General features: G+C 36.9%; 1 protein-coding gene across 1 annotated transcript in view; it reads right to left on the bottom strand.

Annotated features, from left to right (window-relative positions):
• Nucleotides 1-565: 565 nt before the first annotated feature.
• The window catches only part of CAB39 (calcium binding protein 39), a 41833-nt gene continuing 26834 nt past the window's right edge, over nt 566-15564 (bottom strand). The window contains exons 3-9 of the mRNA XM_027729334.2: nt 12800-12964; nt 8819-8937; nt 6607-6775; nt 5806-5865; nt 4985-5050; nt 3996-4139; nt 566-3145 (exon numbers count right to left, since the gene is read on the bottom strand). Of these exons, the coding sequence (XP_027585135.1) occupies nt 2957-3145; nt 3996-4139; nt 4985-5050; nt 5806-5865; nt 6607-6775; nt 8819-8937; nt 12800-12964 (912 nt within the window). The 3' untranslated portion in view covers nt 566-2956. The remainder of the gene's footprint in view (nt 3146-3995; nt 4140-4984; nt 5051-5805; nt 5866-6606; nt 6776-8818; nt 8938-12799; nt 12965-15564) is intronic.

The raw sequence follows: 15564 nt of genomic DNA on the forward strand, positions 1-15564 counted from the left end.
TTGCTAAAAAAAGCCATCTAAAGAAATTGCATCAAAAGCTCCTGAATGCTGTTTAAAACATAACAGCCTCTCCTGATGTTTGCCACGTTGCATAACTTGGGGTGTTACCTGTGTAGAGGCAGCTTCAAAGGCACAGAGACCATGGGATGTCCTAAGGAAAAAGAGTTACCAATTGCAAACACTTTCAGCTCCTGAAAATTAGAGAAAAGTGAAGGGCCAAAACTTATCAAGGAATTGCTTCCACTAACCCTATCGGGTACTGTCTCTGGGCATCATGCAGGAAATAGCACCTCCTCTCTCTGCTCTTGGTCATACCAAAAAGAAGTAGAATTAAGAAATAATATTACAAACAGGTAAGAGAGGCTACCAACAATTGGTTACGTCCCTAATACAGCACCTTTTCCTAATTTCTTAAAAATGTTTTGTCAAGCCAGAGTTTTTCATGATTTAAAATGATTTCACATTTAAAAGGGAGAAAGCTGAGCCACTCTAAGGTAATAAAGGAGAACAGATACACATCCACAAGAAACTCATCCTCTTCGGTAACACAGTAAAAGAACACACGTTTTTCTTCAAAATTTTATTTTAATTTAAATTATGGGGCCAGCCAGATTTTTTTTGGATACGAAACGCATTTTCCTCAGGAGAAATGAAATGCTACTGTGGAAATAGAATTACAATTGTATACATCTCTTACTTTAAAAAAAAAAAAAAAAAAAAAAAAAAAACCAAATGAAAAACCACTCGCATTTAAATATCTTTTAGTAATACCCTTAAGCCTTCAAGCAGATAAGAAACCACTTCCAGAACAAGTTTTTTAATACGAAGAGCACGTCAAAGGAGCTTTAATTTAAATACAACTTCCTTTCAAAAGCCAACATTCAAATGTTTCCACATATTAAAAAAGTCACCATAGCCGTTGATTCCAAGGCATAATATAGAGTAACCTCTACCCCAGTCCAAATGTTTTCACTTCTTGACATATATAAATCTTTAGCACATCTACGTCTTTCTAAAGAGGAAGCCTTACATGTTTATGGTGAGTAACTTGGCAAATAATGTTTTCCTCCACTCAGCTATGATAAACCAAAATATAGTAGACTGTTAGTACTGAACTACAATACCACCTCAATGCCTGTGATTTCCAGGAACAGTAAGCTGTTTTCTTTCCTGTAGGCAAAATGATTTGGTTTGCAAAGGAAATGTTAAGAACCTTTAAAAAGACCAATTATAATGTTAAGAGCAATTTTAAACAACTGAGTGAATACACTCAGTTTTCTGGAGCTCTCGGACTTCCCTTGTGAAGGCTTTCAGATCAGCTTAAACGTCACTGATTGCAAAGGATTTTCAATGGGAAGAGGACAGGAAGCAACAAACATTTTCTAGAGCATTCACAATCACTCAGTCATGCAGAATTTGAACTTTCAGACCCCAATCCGTAAGTCTGCTTGGTTGTGATCTTAGAGTTACTATATGATGGATAGATACAATTTTAATAACATCATTTAGCTATATTTAGTAGATTCCTTTTGTATGGTCACAGTAACAAAAACATGGTGCAAAATCAGTTGGGTTTTCTGTTTTTTATACTGATAGTTTGCAACATTGAAGAACAAAATCAAGAAAATTAAGTCATTTTGTTATCCTAGGACACCTACGAAATTGTTTCTTGAAGTTGGAGGGGATTAAATCATTCATTTACACAACTATTGTACTGAGTTATATATTGTAAGAAAGAAATGACGCACTGCAGGCTCCCCAGAAGTAAGAGGGATCGATATTAATTTAGCATAATCTTTGCCATTTGCAGAGCGGGTGAGTACAATGCTAGTTTAATTAAATAAGGCCAATAGTATCCAGTAAGAATGTAGTATAAAGGGTTCCAGTTCTATATTTCAGCCTACCCTAATTGATGGCACCCCATTAGATGAGTGAATACAAAGGATTTGTTTGGGTTTGAGTTTTTTTTTTCTTTCAAATGCTGCAGTACTTAAGATTGTTAAATCAGCATTTCCATGTGATCTGAAGTATTCAATTACACATGAGCATTCATTTTGCAAAACTCAATATTAGGTAATAGTTACAGACTAATACAATAACATTCCTCTGCTGTACAAATTAAATCATATTTTAAAGAAATGAGCAGCCTAGGAGTTATATACAAAAGAAACCAGCAAGCATCGTTGAAATGAAATGCAAAATGTCACTGCTAGGTCTACTGTCTGAAATACCTTTAAAGTAAAATTAACAAAAACCCTTAGAACATATTTCCAAGTTTACAAGTCAAGTCTCAAAAAAAATCAAATCATGTCAAAAAAAATTCTATAAAGCAGTGAAAGGCATATATACATTTTCCTTATGAACCTCGAGATTTCACTCTTTTAAAAGTTGCTAAGTTTCAATATCAGTTTATTTGCAAGACAACTGTTTATCCCAATAAGCTCACATCTTAGATACATTTCCCCTTTGATTACAAATAAAGCACTGCACATTTTTTTTTTTAATCAAGGCATATAATCTTATACTATGGTGCCAGGTATGCACAGGTCACATTGTGCTCATTATCTCAAACAAGGTAAGTGCAAACATACAGATTTGTTCAGATTTGCAAGCATGCAACCTGTTACTTAACTACATTAATACCTTCTCTCCTAAGCCAAACTAGTATCTATATGTTTGCTTTCACGAACCTAGAATCTTTCTTTTCAGGACTCCTAAAACAAGCAGTGTCTTTGAATTCTGAAATGACACAAATATCAAGAAAGTCCACATTGTGCAAGAAAGCAGCAGCTACGTTTCTCAACTTGGACTAAAAATGAAAAGAGAAAAACAAAAACCGTTCACTGAACAGCAGATTAGCAGTAATGTTCCTCATGAATCGATAAGAGTGCCTGATGCTGAATATCTAACAGCAAATGCTGAATTTGGGTTTAATATTTTAAAGGTTTATTGGAGATTAAGCTTCTTGCTGTGCTGGTCTCTTCAAATCCCTGATCTGTTTAACTAAATAGGTCTTCTCGTCATTAAATTGTTCATCCTCGGTCCTGTCATTCTGAAACTTGCTGAGGAACTCAATAAGTTTGGTCTGGTTCTTTAGAAGGATGTCTAATATAGGCTGTGTCTTGTTAGGATTGGCTACAAACACCTGCAAGAAAATAAAAGGCATTGAGCACAATAGTGAGAAACAGTTAAAAAAGTTAAAAATCAATGCTATCCAACAAAATATTGATGACCACAACTTAAAATTACATTTTAATTATTCCAGTATCCTACTGGATATCCAGAAAAAAATAATGGAGTATATGCAAGTTTTAAAATAAAATCACTCCTGTTTTCATCAGGACATAAGCTGAACACCAGCACCAAGTCAATTCAGTCTGTGGGAGGTGACCAACCACAATACCCTCTGCAGAAACCACTGAACCATGGTTAAATTCTATAGCAAATGCATGGTTTCATATCATTTACAGCATCAGATGGTATCTCACAGTTCACTACAAAGTTCTGGATCTCAAGTTATAACTCTTAGCTGCTTGTCTGCTGCAAAGTCAGAAGGCATCTGTTATAATGTGCAAATTACATTGCAGGCTTTGAAATGTAGGTGACCTGACTAAAATACTGCTGTTCTTCATAGATCATGCAGTATGATAAAAACACTTCTGAACTCCAGGGTGCTTCATGATTTTGTATTAAATCATGTACTCCTCCTCATCTTAACTGCACTTCATCCTTCTTTATTCCAAAATTTTCTAAGAGAGATTAGAGTGACAATTGTATGGAACTCCCCAAGTAGTTTCTACATAGTTTTCAAAAGACACCAAGATATCTTTGTAAAGATGGATCATAATAAAGGCAAATATCAGCACTCTCTTTAATCACTTAGCAGTCATTAAGATAAGCTCCAATGAGGCTCAGCTAAATAGTTTACTTAATTAAACAACTTCTGTTTGGATTCTCATGTTTTTTTTGTTTCATGGTAGGGTTTTTAAACATACCTTAAACACATGGAAGGCCTCAAACTGAATGTTACGACTCTTGTCTCGTAGAAGGTTCATCATTAGTTTGAGATTTTCAGGTTTACTGATGTATTTTGTCATAATTGTGAAGTTGTGTCTGTCCAATAACAATTCACCAAGAAGCTAAAGGCAGAAAAAAAGTCCAGATGGAAAAATTACTAACACTGGACATAAGAATCAACTTTTTCATAAGTGCTTTCAAACACCCTAAGCAGCTGACCCTGGGCTGTAAATACAGTAACAACAGAACTCCAGAGTCCCAAATTTCAAAGTGCAGGGTGCATTTTCCTCTTATTTAAATTATGCAGTTTCTCCTTCCTCTCGGAAAGTGAAAAATCACCTTTGCTCTCCCCTTGTTAGGAAATGAAAATGAACGAAAAGTCTTTCATTCTTTTTTCCCCATGACTTCATTACTTTCACTTATACAGAAGCTATTCAGCAACAGTAATAATGCCTTAAAAAAAACATAAACCAAAACCTAAACAGGTTAGTACTTCAAATGAGAAATATTTACATTCCTTTGGCTACGTTCTTTGTCCAAAGGGGATTAAAAGGATATTCCCCACAAGGATCACCTTTGCTACAAGTTCTGTATTACATTTACATTCCCTATTGCTTACCCACTTGAATGTAAGATTAGTATTGCTCTAGGCACATCTTGTGAATCTTTGTTTAAAAATTATTTAAATGTGTCCAGATTTGTTGAAATGAAAAAACCCAACAAAAATAAAGATACTTGAAGAGCCATTTCTTCATAGGGAGTGAAATTACTTGGGTCTGTGCTGGACACTAAATAACAAAAGGACTGGACTAAAAAAAAACTAGTTGATCCCAAGAATTCACATGTAAGAATTAAAACAAACACTATTGAAGGGAGTTACATAAGCCATTTCAAATAAAGTTAACTCATCTTGAAATTAAAAGCTTTCTCTAACTTTGCATTTAATAAGAAAATAAAATTGCCTTACCTTAAGTGACTGTCTCTTTGTCACATAGTTTTCTGAATGAAGTAACTTCTCATATTCACTGAAGAACTAAACACAGAATAAAGAGAAGGGTTAGGACTTTTCCAAGTGTCATAGTCACTCTTCTTCTAAATTATTGTAACAAAGTGGAGGAGATGCCAATCCCTAACAAAAACATAAACAAAATCTGAAATCTCAATCGGTTCCTGTAAGTCACTACTGTTAAAACACTGTATATGCTTTAAAAAATATATATTTGCTCTTTTAGGAGCCTTCAACGTTTAGATTTCAATGCAGTGGAAGTAGTTACCTTATTATTTCTTAAACTGTAACAGGAATAGGTTGCCCAGAGAAGCTGTGGCTGCCCCATCCCTGGAAGTGTTCAAGGCCAGGTTGGAACAACCTGGTCTAGTGTAAGATGCCTCGCCAATGGCAGGGGCGGGGAGGTGGAACCAGACGATCTTTAAGGCCATTCTGTGATAGCTCCTGGCACTGGACACCCGTAATTCCCAGACTCCCAGCAGCAGGGAGAGGGATATCCTGGATTCCTTGGTGTCAGGGGAAAGGCAAGGGCTCCCTCTACCGAAGAAATCAGGCAGAGCGCCCACAGAACAAGACTCCCGTTGCCTTCTCCTCCTTTTATCCCTTTCTACATTCAACAACAGGGTCGTGATCTAAATTTCACTGTTTTGCAGAAATTACTGCAAGTTCAATTGTTTTAATATTATGTGGAAGTTTACTAAACAAGGAGTAAAACCACCAATTTCTTCAAATAAGATGTGCAGTGCTAGAGAATTTCTAAATACTAAAACAGATCTGCTCACCCTATCGTAATGCTGTTCCAAAAATTCTGCACTTAACAACTTGTGTCTTGTAAGCAAATCCTGCAAAAAAGCACAAACCCAATATTTTAACTGAAGTATTTATACAGTACATAGACATTCACATTAGACAGTGAGTACATATATGACATTCAATAGAAAATGTTGCTGTTTCATTAAATTAAGAGATTTAAGACATGAATGCAATTACCTGGACACTGCTAAGGATCTTGGCATCACTTAGGAAAGATCTGTGATGTGTTACTTTAACTCACAGATAAATGGACTGTGGAATTATCACTGAAGAGTGCTATTATGGATCAAGGCTGTGCTCTGCACATAACTACACACAACCAAGGTTAAGACCTACTATTTAATGTTGATGAATATTATGCTAATACTCCCATAACTCAATGTTTTAGGGCAACAGAAAATTTTCCCAGACAAAGCAACAGCATCAAACATACTCAGGGTTATAAGAGAATGAAAAGGAGTTTGCTCAGTTGAGGAGTTGCAGACACAGATTTAAAGCCCCTGGCATGGAAGGGCACACGTATTCAGGTAATGCAGGATAGTTTACATCTTACTCTCTAGACCAAAATTTGGGGGAACGTGGTATATATATTTAAAGGCATGTCTTGCATTCTGAGAAATAAGGAAGAGCAATGTCCAGCCCACCATTTGCATCACACCTTATTTTTTTCCCCCTCTCCCAAGGCCTGTTTTGCCCAGGAAAATCACACAGAGCACCTGGGTTCACAAAGAGAACTACAGAAATAATAATTCAAGGCTGTCAGTGATTACCTTGAACGTGGCAAATGCATCGGAAGCGATGTCAAACGTTGACATCTCCACGTATCTGAAGAAATCGTAGAATTGTTCTGACCACAAGATTATTTTAGCAAGTGGTTCGTGCCGGATGCATTCCCTAAGCATTATCCCACAATTTAGAGCAATTTCTGGAGATTCGTACCTATAAAAAAACCAAAACAACCCAAAGGCTTTTTATAAATACTTTTCACAAGTTAGTACTGCAACACCACACTGCTAATTACAGTTTTCAATACTATCAAGTAAACAAAACAACAAAAATTAGAGGTATTTATTTTTCTGCACTGGACTCAATTTTTAAATATTGCTACAAAATATTACTGAAATAATTGCCCATTACATGACAAATTACAGCCAATTCAAATGAATTTCACAAACTGAGAAACAAGACTAAAAAAATATATTTTCTTTGCTCTCAAAATCAATTTTCTTGTTCCATATTGGTAGGATTGCAGACATCTGGAAGAGCAGTAAATTATTTCTGTCTTGAAAGCTACTTGCCTAAACATGACAGCAATTTACATAAAACAATCCATATAACCAGGAAGGATCAATCATGCTGGACACAAATTCACATCTCCTCATTCATTAAACCACTTTCCAGCATCACTGGCTGCTCTACACATTGTGGGGTTCAAGCCTCTGGAGCAGTCACAGACTCTTATATACCTTTCTGCCTCCCACCTAAAGAATCTTTCATCCTACACCATTGGAAGGTAACCAAAATTCACCAGAATAATTCAGGAGCAAAGTATCATTGTGCATAGTGAGCATTAACTATATAATCATACAAAAACATTGCCTTATAAAATAATTTTCATGTAAAATGGTGCAATACTTTCCCATTCATGGAGATTTGAAACCTACTGAACTTTTTGCAACTTATCCAATAGTATAAAATTTACATAAATCTGTCTCAGTTGGATGTAACCAGATGTAACATCTAAGTTGCTAAAGCTAAATGCCCATTTCAAACATCCTGATTTATGAAAATGAGTTCCAGCAATCCCTGTGGGAATAAAGCTCTTTGAAGGGTGACAACACAGACTAAAAGTGAGCAGGAATTTGTTACATCCCTCATTCACTCACACAGCAATGAGAACATGCTGAGAAAGCAGTTTTCTCTCTCTGCACCTCAAATGTTGTTGCCTTCTTTTGTAAATTATTTTGAAGAAGTACTGAATCGGTAACTTCTTTTGTCTTATGCCACAATTAATATTTTTGCCCCTCTAACATTTAAATCACACTTTACCTCAAAATTAGGGCTGCAATGCAGGGGGAAAAAAACCCAAAGCAGGCCCTCTGGCAGACAAGTGTAGATCTTATGGTCATATGGTTTGGTAATTATAAAACTACTACTTCAAATAGCTGCACTTTTAAAATTGCGTAGTAACGTTTGATGAACTTTTCTATCCCAAAATAACACACTGAAATTGCAATTTTCAGAACCATCTTAATGCTATTTGAAATGTGAGCAATTCCTTTTGAAATTAAGAGAGCACATTCTCAAATTTTTTAAAAATCCTATTTTAATACAAATACATTAACAACACCCGCGTTCATGTTTTGAGAACCACAGCTCTACATGCCCATCTTCAGTATGGTATGACCCTCCAATATCCAGTACATAAGATAATATAAGAATATCCAGCACACCCAATAGTACAAGAACAGAAGAAGAAGCAGCCATCTGGCATGCACAATATGCTTCAAATTATTCGTTTGGTCAAGTTTGAGTTGGTGTGTTTGTGTCTCTACAGGAATATAAATCGCTGAATAAAAAGTCTAAGACCAAACTAAGGCCAGCAAACTAGAAATTACAGTGGTTAAAAGGAAAAAAACCCCAGTCTTCAACTCTTGATAAATTCACAAGGGAATAGTTTAAATAGGCTCAAATACTATACTGAAGGAAAATGTCTGATTACCCCAGTAAGAATATTTTAGATTACTAACAGTTCTCAATTTTCAGTTATATTTCATGCAAAAGTAGATTGTTGGTGATTTATTACTCAAATTTTCCTTTACTTAGGGGAATTACAGACCCCAAGACCAAGAAAAAAATAAAATTAAAAAAACAAGCATATTGCAAAAGAAGAACAATCATGTCAGAACTCTCTGCTTCTCTACGAATTTAAAAACTCCTTACTTCATGTGAAAGCATATTTATGCTTCACAGTGCACATACCCTTTTAATAGCATGAATAATATATTCTGTTGAGTGCAGATGTATTCGACTGTGGGAGTCCTTGTACCAATTTGTCTTCTGAGAATGTTGTTGAAAATTTGAGCAACATCTTTCTTGCCCTGTCAAAAACATTGGCAGTTAAACACACAATACTGAAGTCCACCAGGAACGTTAACAATTGAACATTGTCATCACCTCATGCAGTTGTACTGAGTTCTGCAGTTCAGTCAGCCTCCACACTCTGATCTTAAACAGATTTAATATTATGTTTCTTTATGCCCATTTCAAATATGCCAAAGCACTCAAAACATTACATCACATTGCAGCCAGATCATGGGTAATTTACACCAAGAAGTAAAGCCAGTTGATGTTTCATCAGATACTTCTATGTAGCATCAATCTTCTGGGCTTATTCTGTACTTGGTTTTGCTAATAACATAGCAGTTTTTAACTGTGCTCTTGCCTGAAAGTGTGTTTCTTCAATATTCCATTATCCTCTTCCCTTATCTAGGAGCACATAATGCCATCATTAAGAGTGTGCAGAGCATTTCCAACTTCAGTGTTAACATCCAACTTAGAACTATAACTTATGAAAATAAGTAAGTAAATAAATAAAAAAAAAACCCACACACAGGAATCATCCACTGACCTAAAATGCAAGTCTCACATTTTTCAATGCATAAAAGAAGTATAAAAAAGACCAGGATGCTGGGATTCAGTAGAGATTATACTAAAAAAAAAAATGCACAAGGATAGCACCAAGACAGCATAAAAGGAGCTGGGAATGTTCTTTGTTGAATATATATACACACACATCTCCTATTTATTTCTTCTGTCAGACAACAGGCAAAGATGACAAACTGGCATAGACATCTAACAAAAAGCTGATTATAAATATAAGTACTTTTCACTGTCACTCACATGCATCATTTAAAAGCCAGATTTCTGCAATTAACTGTCCATTTTGGATGGAAACAAAGACACCTTCAGGATTATGTGTTATCAGATCTAATCCAGGAAAAGACCAGGCAAACTTGTACTAAGCTTGGACTTGCAAATAAAGGCCCGTTAAGCGACTCCACCTAAAGGTTCTCTATATGTTATAAACAAACCCCATATGTATATAATGTTTCTTGACAGGTTCTAACTGTACTAGAAATCTCCTGAGTAGCACCAGGAAGCTTTTGAGTAAATGCAGGGCATATTTAACTAGCAGGAATTTTAAAAACAACAGCAATTATTTAAAATTATTTCCATCTTCTAATCAATGTCAAGCAGGCTGCATGAGAAAAAATGAAATGTTTACGTTTATAAAAATGCAGGAGCACTGTAGTTTTACAAACTGCATGTTTGTGAATTACCACAGACAGTTCTGTTAGAGTGTTGTTTTCAGGATATAAGAGATTGTTTGTAAACGCTGTTTTCTCAATTACAATTCCATTGAAAGCCAGCCCAAAGCAACACCAGGACTCTTTGTTCTGAAATGAGTAGAGCTGCGTTCCTAGAAATGGCTTTACTCAAACTCCACATAATATAGTCATCAACTCTCATTCACTTAACGCGGCCAGTTCTGCGCTGGATCTCACAGTTTGCTTTGGATTCCCCAGCAAGAACAGCATTTCCTTATTATGCATATAATTGAGCTGCTGGTGGTACACAGCAATCCCAGAGGCAGCTGTTGTCAGAGGGATGCACTGCTAAGTGACCTCATGGCCTAACAAGGGCAAACTGGCACCAAACCCTGTGCCATCCGTCACGGCTGCGAGAGGTGAGAGGGACACTGTGCCTCTATTGTCCTACCGGCACAAGGATTCGGCCTCCCTTATGCAGAAGGTATTTTGGGGTTTGGCTTTTTCTTTTTCTTTCTTCATTTAAAAAAACAAAACCAAAAAAGAACCCTAATTCCACAAGAGATACCATCTCTTCTGCAGACACACTCGTGCAGATCAGCCAGGAGATAACAGGTAAGTTTGTAAGACTGGTTAGTAGATGGCTGGGTTGACTGCTTTACCTGGAAAACAGACTTCCAGAGAAGGGCATAATTTTAAACAGGCCTTTACATACTTACAGCACAGGCTGGACAGTCACAGATTGTTCATTAAAACATGAAATCTGTTACTTTTCCAGTTTTTACATATTACTTTTCTGGGCTTTTTTTACCATACCAATTCGGATTCAAATACATTTGAGACAGTTTAAGAGACAAGAGTGAACAGTCCCTGCCCATTAATTAGCTCTCTCTTCCTGTTCTACAAGGAAACCTTCTTCAGAAATTAGTGAAGTTCTTGAAAAAAAAAAAGTTTAGTTTATCACTGAATGACCTCAGGCTGCAGTGGAAAGAAGGAAAAAATTCAAGACCTACTCGTGAAGTTTAAAAACCAACAGAAAATCAAACATGTATTTCCATCAGTAATGGAAAAACCATTTCAAATGCAGCAAACTCATAACCACAGAGATGTGGGATATCAAAGCCAACATCTGATTGACTTTGTGACAGCTGCAGCACAGGTGTGTTGACATTAATTCCAGGTAACAACAACAGCTGGACAGTCTGCCAGATCCCATCCTTACAAAGCAGGCTAGGTCCAGCCTAGAAAGCAGCATGAATGACTTTTCTCTCTCAAGGGGGAACCGTCATGTCCTCGTGTAACAAAGCAACACAACGTCCACAAGCAAGAAACAACTCACCATCTTTTTAAGTCCCCTTAGAATACAAAGCACAGTTCTCCTTAACGAGCACAAGCCTGCACAAATTGTTTTCATTCCTCATTACCAGGAGATAATGAAGGTTTCCTTTGCTCATAACTGGGCTGGGTAAACACCAAGCTGATACAAATCTATAGAGGTCAGCAGAATCCAGATGATGTTTCATGATTTCCTTTCCTCAGCAATTAAAGGCCATCACATTTCAGCATTTCCTCTCAGCTTTCCCAGGTCTCCTTGCTTATTTAACAACTTGAATGTTTTATGTTTGGTATAAACAGTTGTGTGTACAGGGAAAAAATACCACTGTATTATAATTAAACACAAATCAGAGGGAGTTATGGGTGGGGTGGAGGGGAGAGAAGAAAGAATTGGGAAGAAAGCCATTGTTTTTGGAATGTCAAACTACAATAGGACTTCAAACTGTTGTGTTTGCATTGTGAACAACTTGTTTATGAACATCCTATTTTTAAGCAACCTGAAGTGGGATGGTCTTTATGGTCGAGGCTGTGGAGTGAGATACATGGGTTTTGGCTCCTTTCCTAGACAACCACACGCTTTTCTTGTGAGACCTCAGGGAAAACAGAAAAATCCAATTGTACTGCAGCTTCTTACATATAACTAAACAGGGTGATTCTTCACTATGGCACTGGGAAGCTAAATTGTTCCATGTGGTGTAGTGAAAAGGTTTGTATAGAGATATGTTTTAATATAAGTATTGCTATTTTGAATTAATCAATAAAAACTTGGGTTTGTTGGGGTTTTTTAATAAACACAAAAAAAATGAGGAAAATAGAAAAAAGGTTGCATCACTCATTTCTAAAAAGAGAGAAATATTGGACTGTTAATAAAACTAACAGCCTTAACGCATAAATTCTCTTACTTTTCCAAGTAATTTGATTTAACAAGATGATAATATAGATATGTCTTGTAGTATTATGGTTTGTGTTCGCTATGGTATTACTGTTAAGGGATTAACCTTTCTGTTACACAACAATTAAGAATTATTCCATAATTTTAATAGAACTGTATCACGGGATTAGAGCTTTCTCTACTTCAAATTTGTGTTTATATGCCTAAATTTATGGATTTCATACTCTATAGCTGCTTAATTTTCTATGCAGTTTGGAACAATGAGTTCTCTTTCTAATGGATTTGTCATAACCAGAAAATAAAAGCTGAAGACGGAAACATATCTTAACCAATTTAAGTGGTAGGAATCCAGATGTGTTTATTTTAACATACAGAATGTAAGAAACGTCAAACCTCTTTTCTTACCTCAAAATCAATTAGCTGCAAGTCAGCTACTAGGGTACTAAGAAGACCACTGTTGTACAGCTCCTGAGCAAGCTGTGCCACAGCTTCTGTTTGGGGTTCTTTTTCATTTGTGCCATACAAGATTTCTTTCATGGCAACAAGGTTTTTTGAGACCTCCTCGGTGGCCTAAAGAAAACGAGAAAACAATACAGTTAGAGCACAATGCCATTTGTCTTTGTGACTGCACACTCCATTATTCTTAACATCTGCAAACTTCCACTAAGGGGGCGGGGGGGGGGAATAATCAGGAAACAACAAACTGCTAAAAAAAAAAACCCAATAGATATTCTTTCTGCAAATAAGACTGTTATAAGAGTGGTCATTTAAAAAAAAAAAAAAACAAAAACAAAACACAAGCAAAAAGAAGACACAAAACACACACAGTTACTACAAGTAAAAATCTCTTCCTTTTTACCACCCATCAATTTCCGATTAAAAAATCCCCTAAAGAACAGCAATGGGATGAAAAGAACCTGACAAAAATTCCATTGTGTAAAACAGAGTTACGCACGATCAGACTGGAAAATGTGACACGGAGACTCATGTCTGTCCCTAGTGAACTGCTCAGAGAGACCAAATGCATCCCTCCTACAGATTCTGCCCTCATCAGCTGTTGTCAAATACTGGGTTCCCATTCCAGTTAGTGCAGGTGACATTTTTCCCTTCCAGCAAACAAAACCTGAGGGAGAACATACCTGAGTTTCCAGGTTGTCTCAGTATAAAAGAACAAACCAGCAAACAGCCCCCTTTGTATCACCTCAAAAGGACATGGTGACACAGGAGACAATTAAAGGTCTAAAATCCTTCCCCATTTCAAGTCCATCTTACAGAAGACAGACAGGTCTGACCTCTCACTTAGGAAAGCCAGGGTGAGGAATTCCTAAGTCACCATGATGAGCTGGAGCAGCATTTAGCAGTGGAAACGCAGTTATCTCAGGAGTAAAAAAAAAAAAAATAAATCAACAAGAACACTTCTAAACGCCCACTTCTGAATCTTAAAGCACAATTGTTTTGAACCAAAAAAAAAAAGAACTACTTTCAATATATATGTTTACTTAGCCTGGGGGCAAAATGCTGGAAATGATCATCCTAAATAGGTGGTTTAATTATACTATATTAGTTCTTCACATGCCTAAAAAGTCTGAATGGCTTGTGATTGATTTTCAGTAATTAGATGAACCTGCCAACAAAGTATGCATACACTTTAAGTATTTACGATTGATAGCTCGTGGAAAATTAATTAAGTGAAAAAATGATGACTTGCTGGATGTTGCCGGTCTTCCAAAGGGTTATGTCAGAAGATTTCTCATTTGTGCTTTTCATCTAGAGAGGCTTTAAGATCAGCATGACCATGCACTATTCAAGCCAGAGCCATTCCAGCTTTGCTAGGTATGCACGTAAGGATTCCATGACCTTTAAGGAGGCTCCATATCATCTTTAGCTCCTCCACAACTTTCCACTCTCTGCTGCCTCCCTCTTCTTGCTAACTGCAGTTCCCAGTCCCAGTTGTCTCCTCCTCAATCGAAATTCCAAAGGATTTTCTGTGCACTTGTTAGTAAGACAGTAAGAAGCAGGTGCTCAGTAAGACTGCTCAGATTCATGACAGCTCCTGAAGACACGAAGTGGGAAAGTCAGCTTACCATACTGTAGCAGTGTTACACCATACAATTTCTCTAAAATTCAGAAGAAATGCCTGTTTTCTAGGAAAAGAACAGGAACATCTGTCAAACATGGAGATACGAAGAGCTGTCTTTGATAAATGGCTACCAAAAAAAGAAGAAGCAGTAATAAAACCTCTATTGCAGTTTGTCCCTGCACACTGATGTAAGATGAAAGAGGAAGAAAGGCAGAAGTTCAAGTTACTACCTATTTTAAGTAAGATGATGGTATTGAGGAAATGCTTGTAACTAAAAAGAATGCTAATGGAGAATTTTCATCCTAAAACCCCAGGAAACAGAACAAGCCTCCCCAAACCCAAAACTATTAATCATGCTCGAGGGCTGTCCCTCACCATCAGCCCAAGAAAGATATTAGTGATGGAAATGCTTACAAACCAGGCAGAAAACACTGCAGTGTTTCCCAACACCGAGGGCTTTAACAAAAAAAGAAAAAAAAAAAAGGCAAAAAAAGTGCAGCTTTCTAGCCTAGCGTGAACATACAACTTGGTAACTTCAAGAACAGGCAGCAGGATTTAAATGCTCTTCACAACTGTCAAGACCATCTGAATATCCTTCACTTGAACTTGGAATGACATGAAGCTTTAGTGGGAAGTAATGGCTAGAGACGTAGAGCCATAGAAGAGAATCACAGAATCATTTAGGCTGGAAAATGGACTTAAGCACAAGTCCAATCATTAACTTAGCCCTGCCAAGTCCACCACTAAACCATGCCCCTAAGAAACATGGAACAGCTTAGCTGGAAGGTCCCTCAGGAGGTCATCAGGGTCCAACCATCTGCTCCAGGCAGGGCCAGCCATGCTCTGAACAGCTCCATGGATGGACACCCCACCACCTCTCCAGGCAGCCTGCACCAGTGTCTGACCACCTCCATCATGAAGAGTCCTGCTTGCATCACTTCAACTTAGGCCAAACTACCATTTCTGCAAATACAGAAATATGAGGTTTTCTGAAACTATTGTATCAATAGCCAAGGTCTTCTGATGTGCTACAATTTCATAAAATGTAACATCTCTATACTTCCTTCTCTTCTAAAACTTAACATCAAAA

Source organism: Pipra filicauda, unplaced genomic scaffold (genome assembly GCF_003945595.2).
Source record: "Pipra filicauda isolate LSUMZ 115617 unplaced genomic scaffold, ASM394559v2 scaffold146_size1912638_pilon, whole genome shotgun sequence".
NCBI classification, from domain to species: Eukaryota; Metazoa; Chordata; class Aves; order Passeriformes; family Pipridae; genus Pipra; species Pipra filicauda.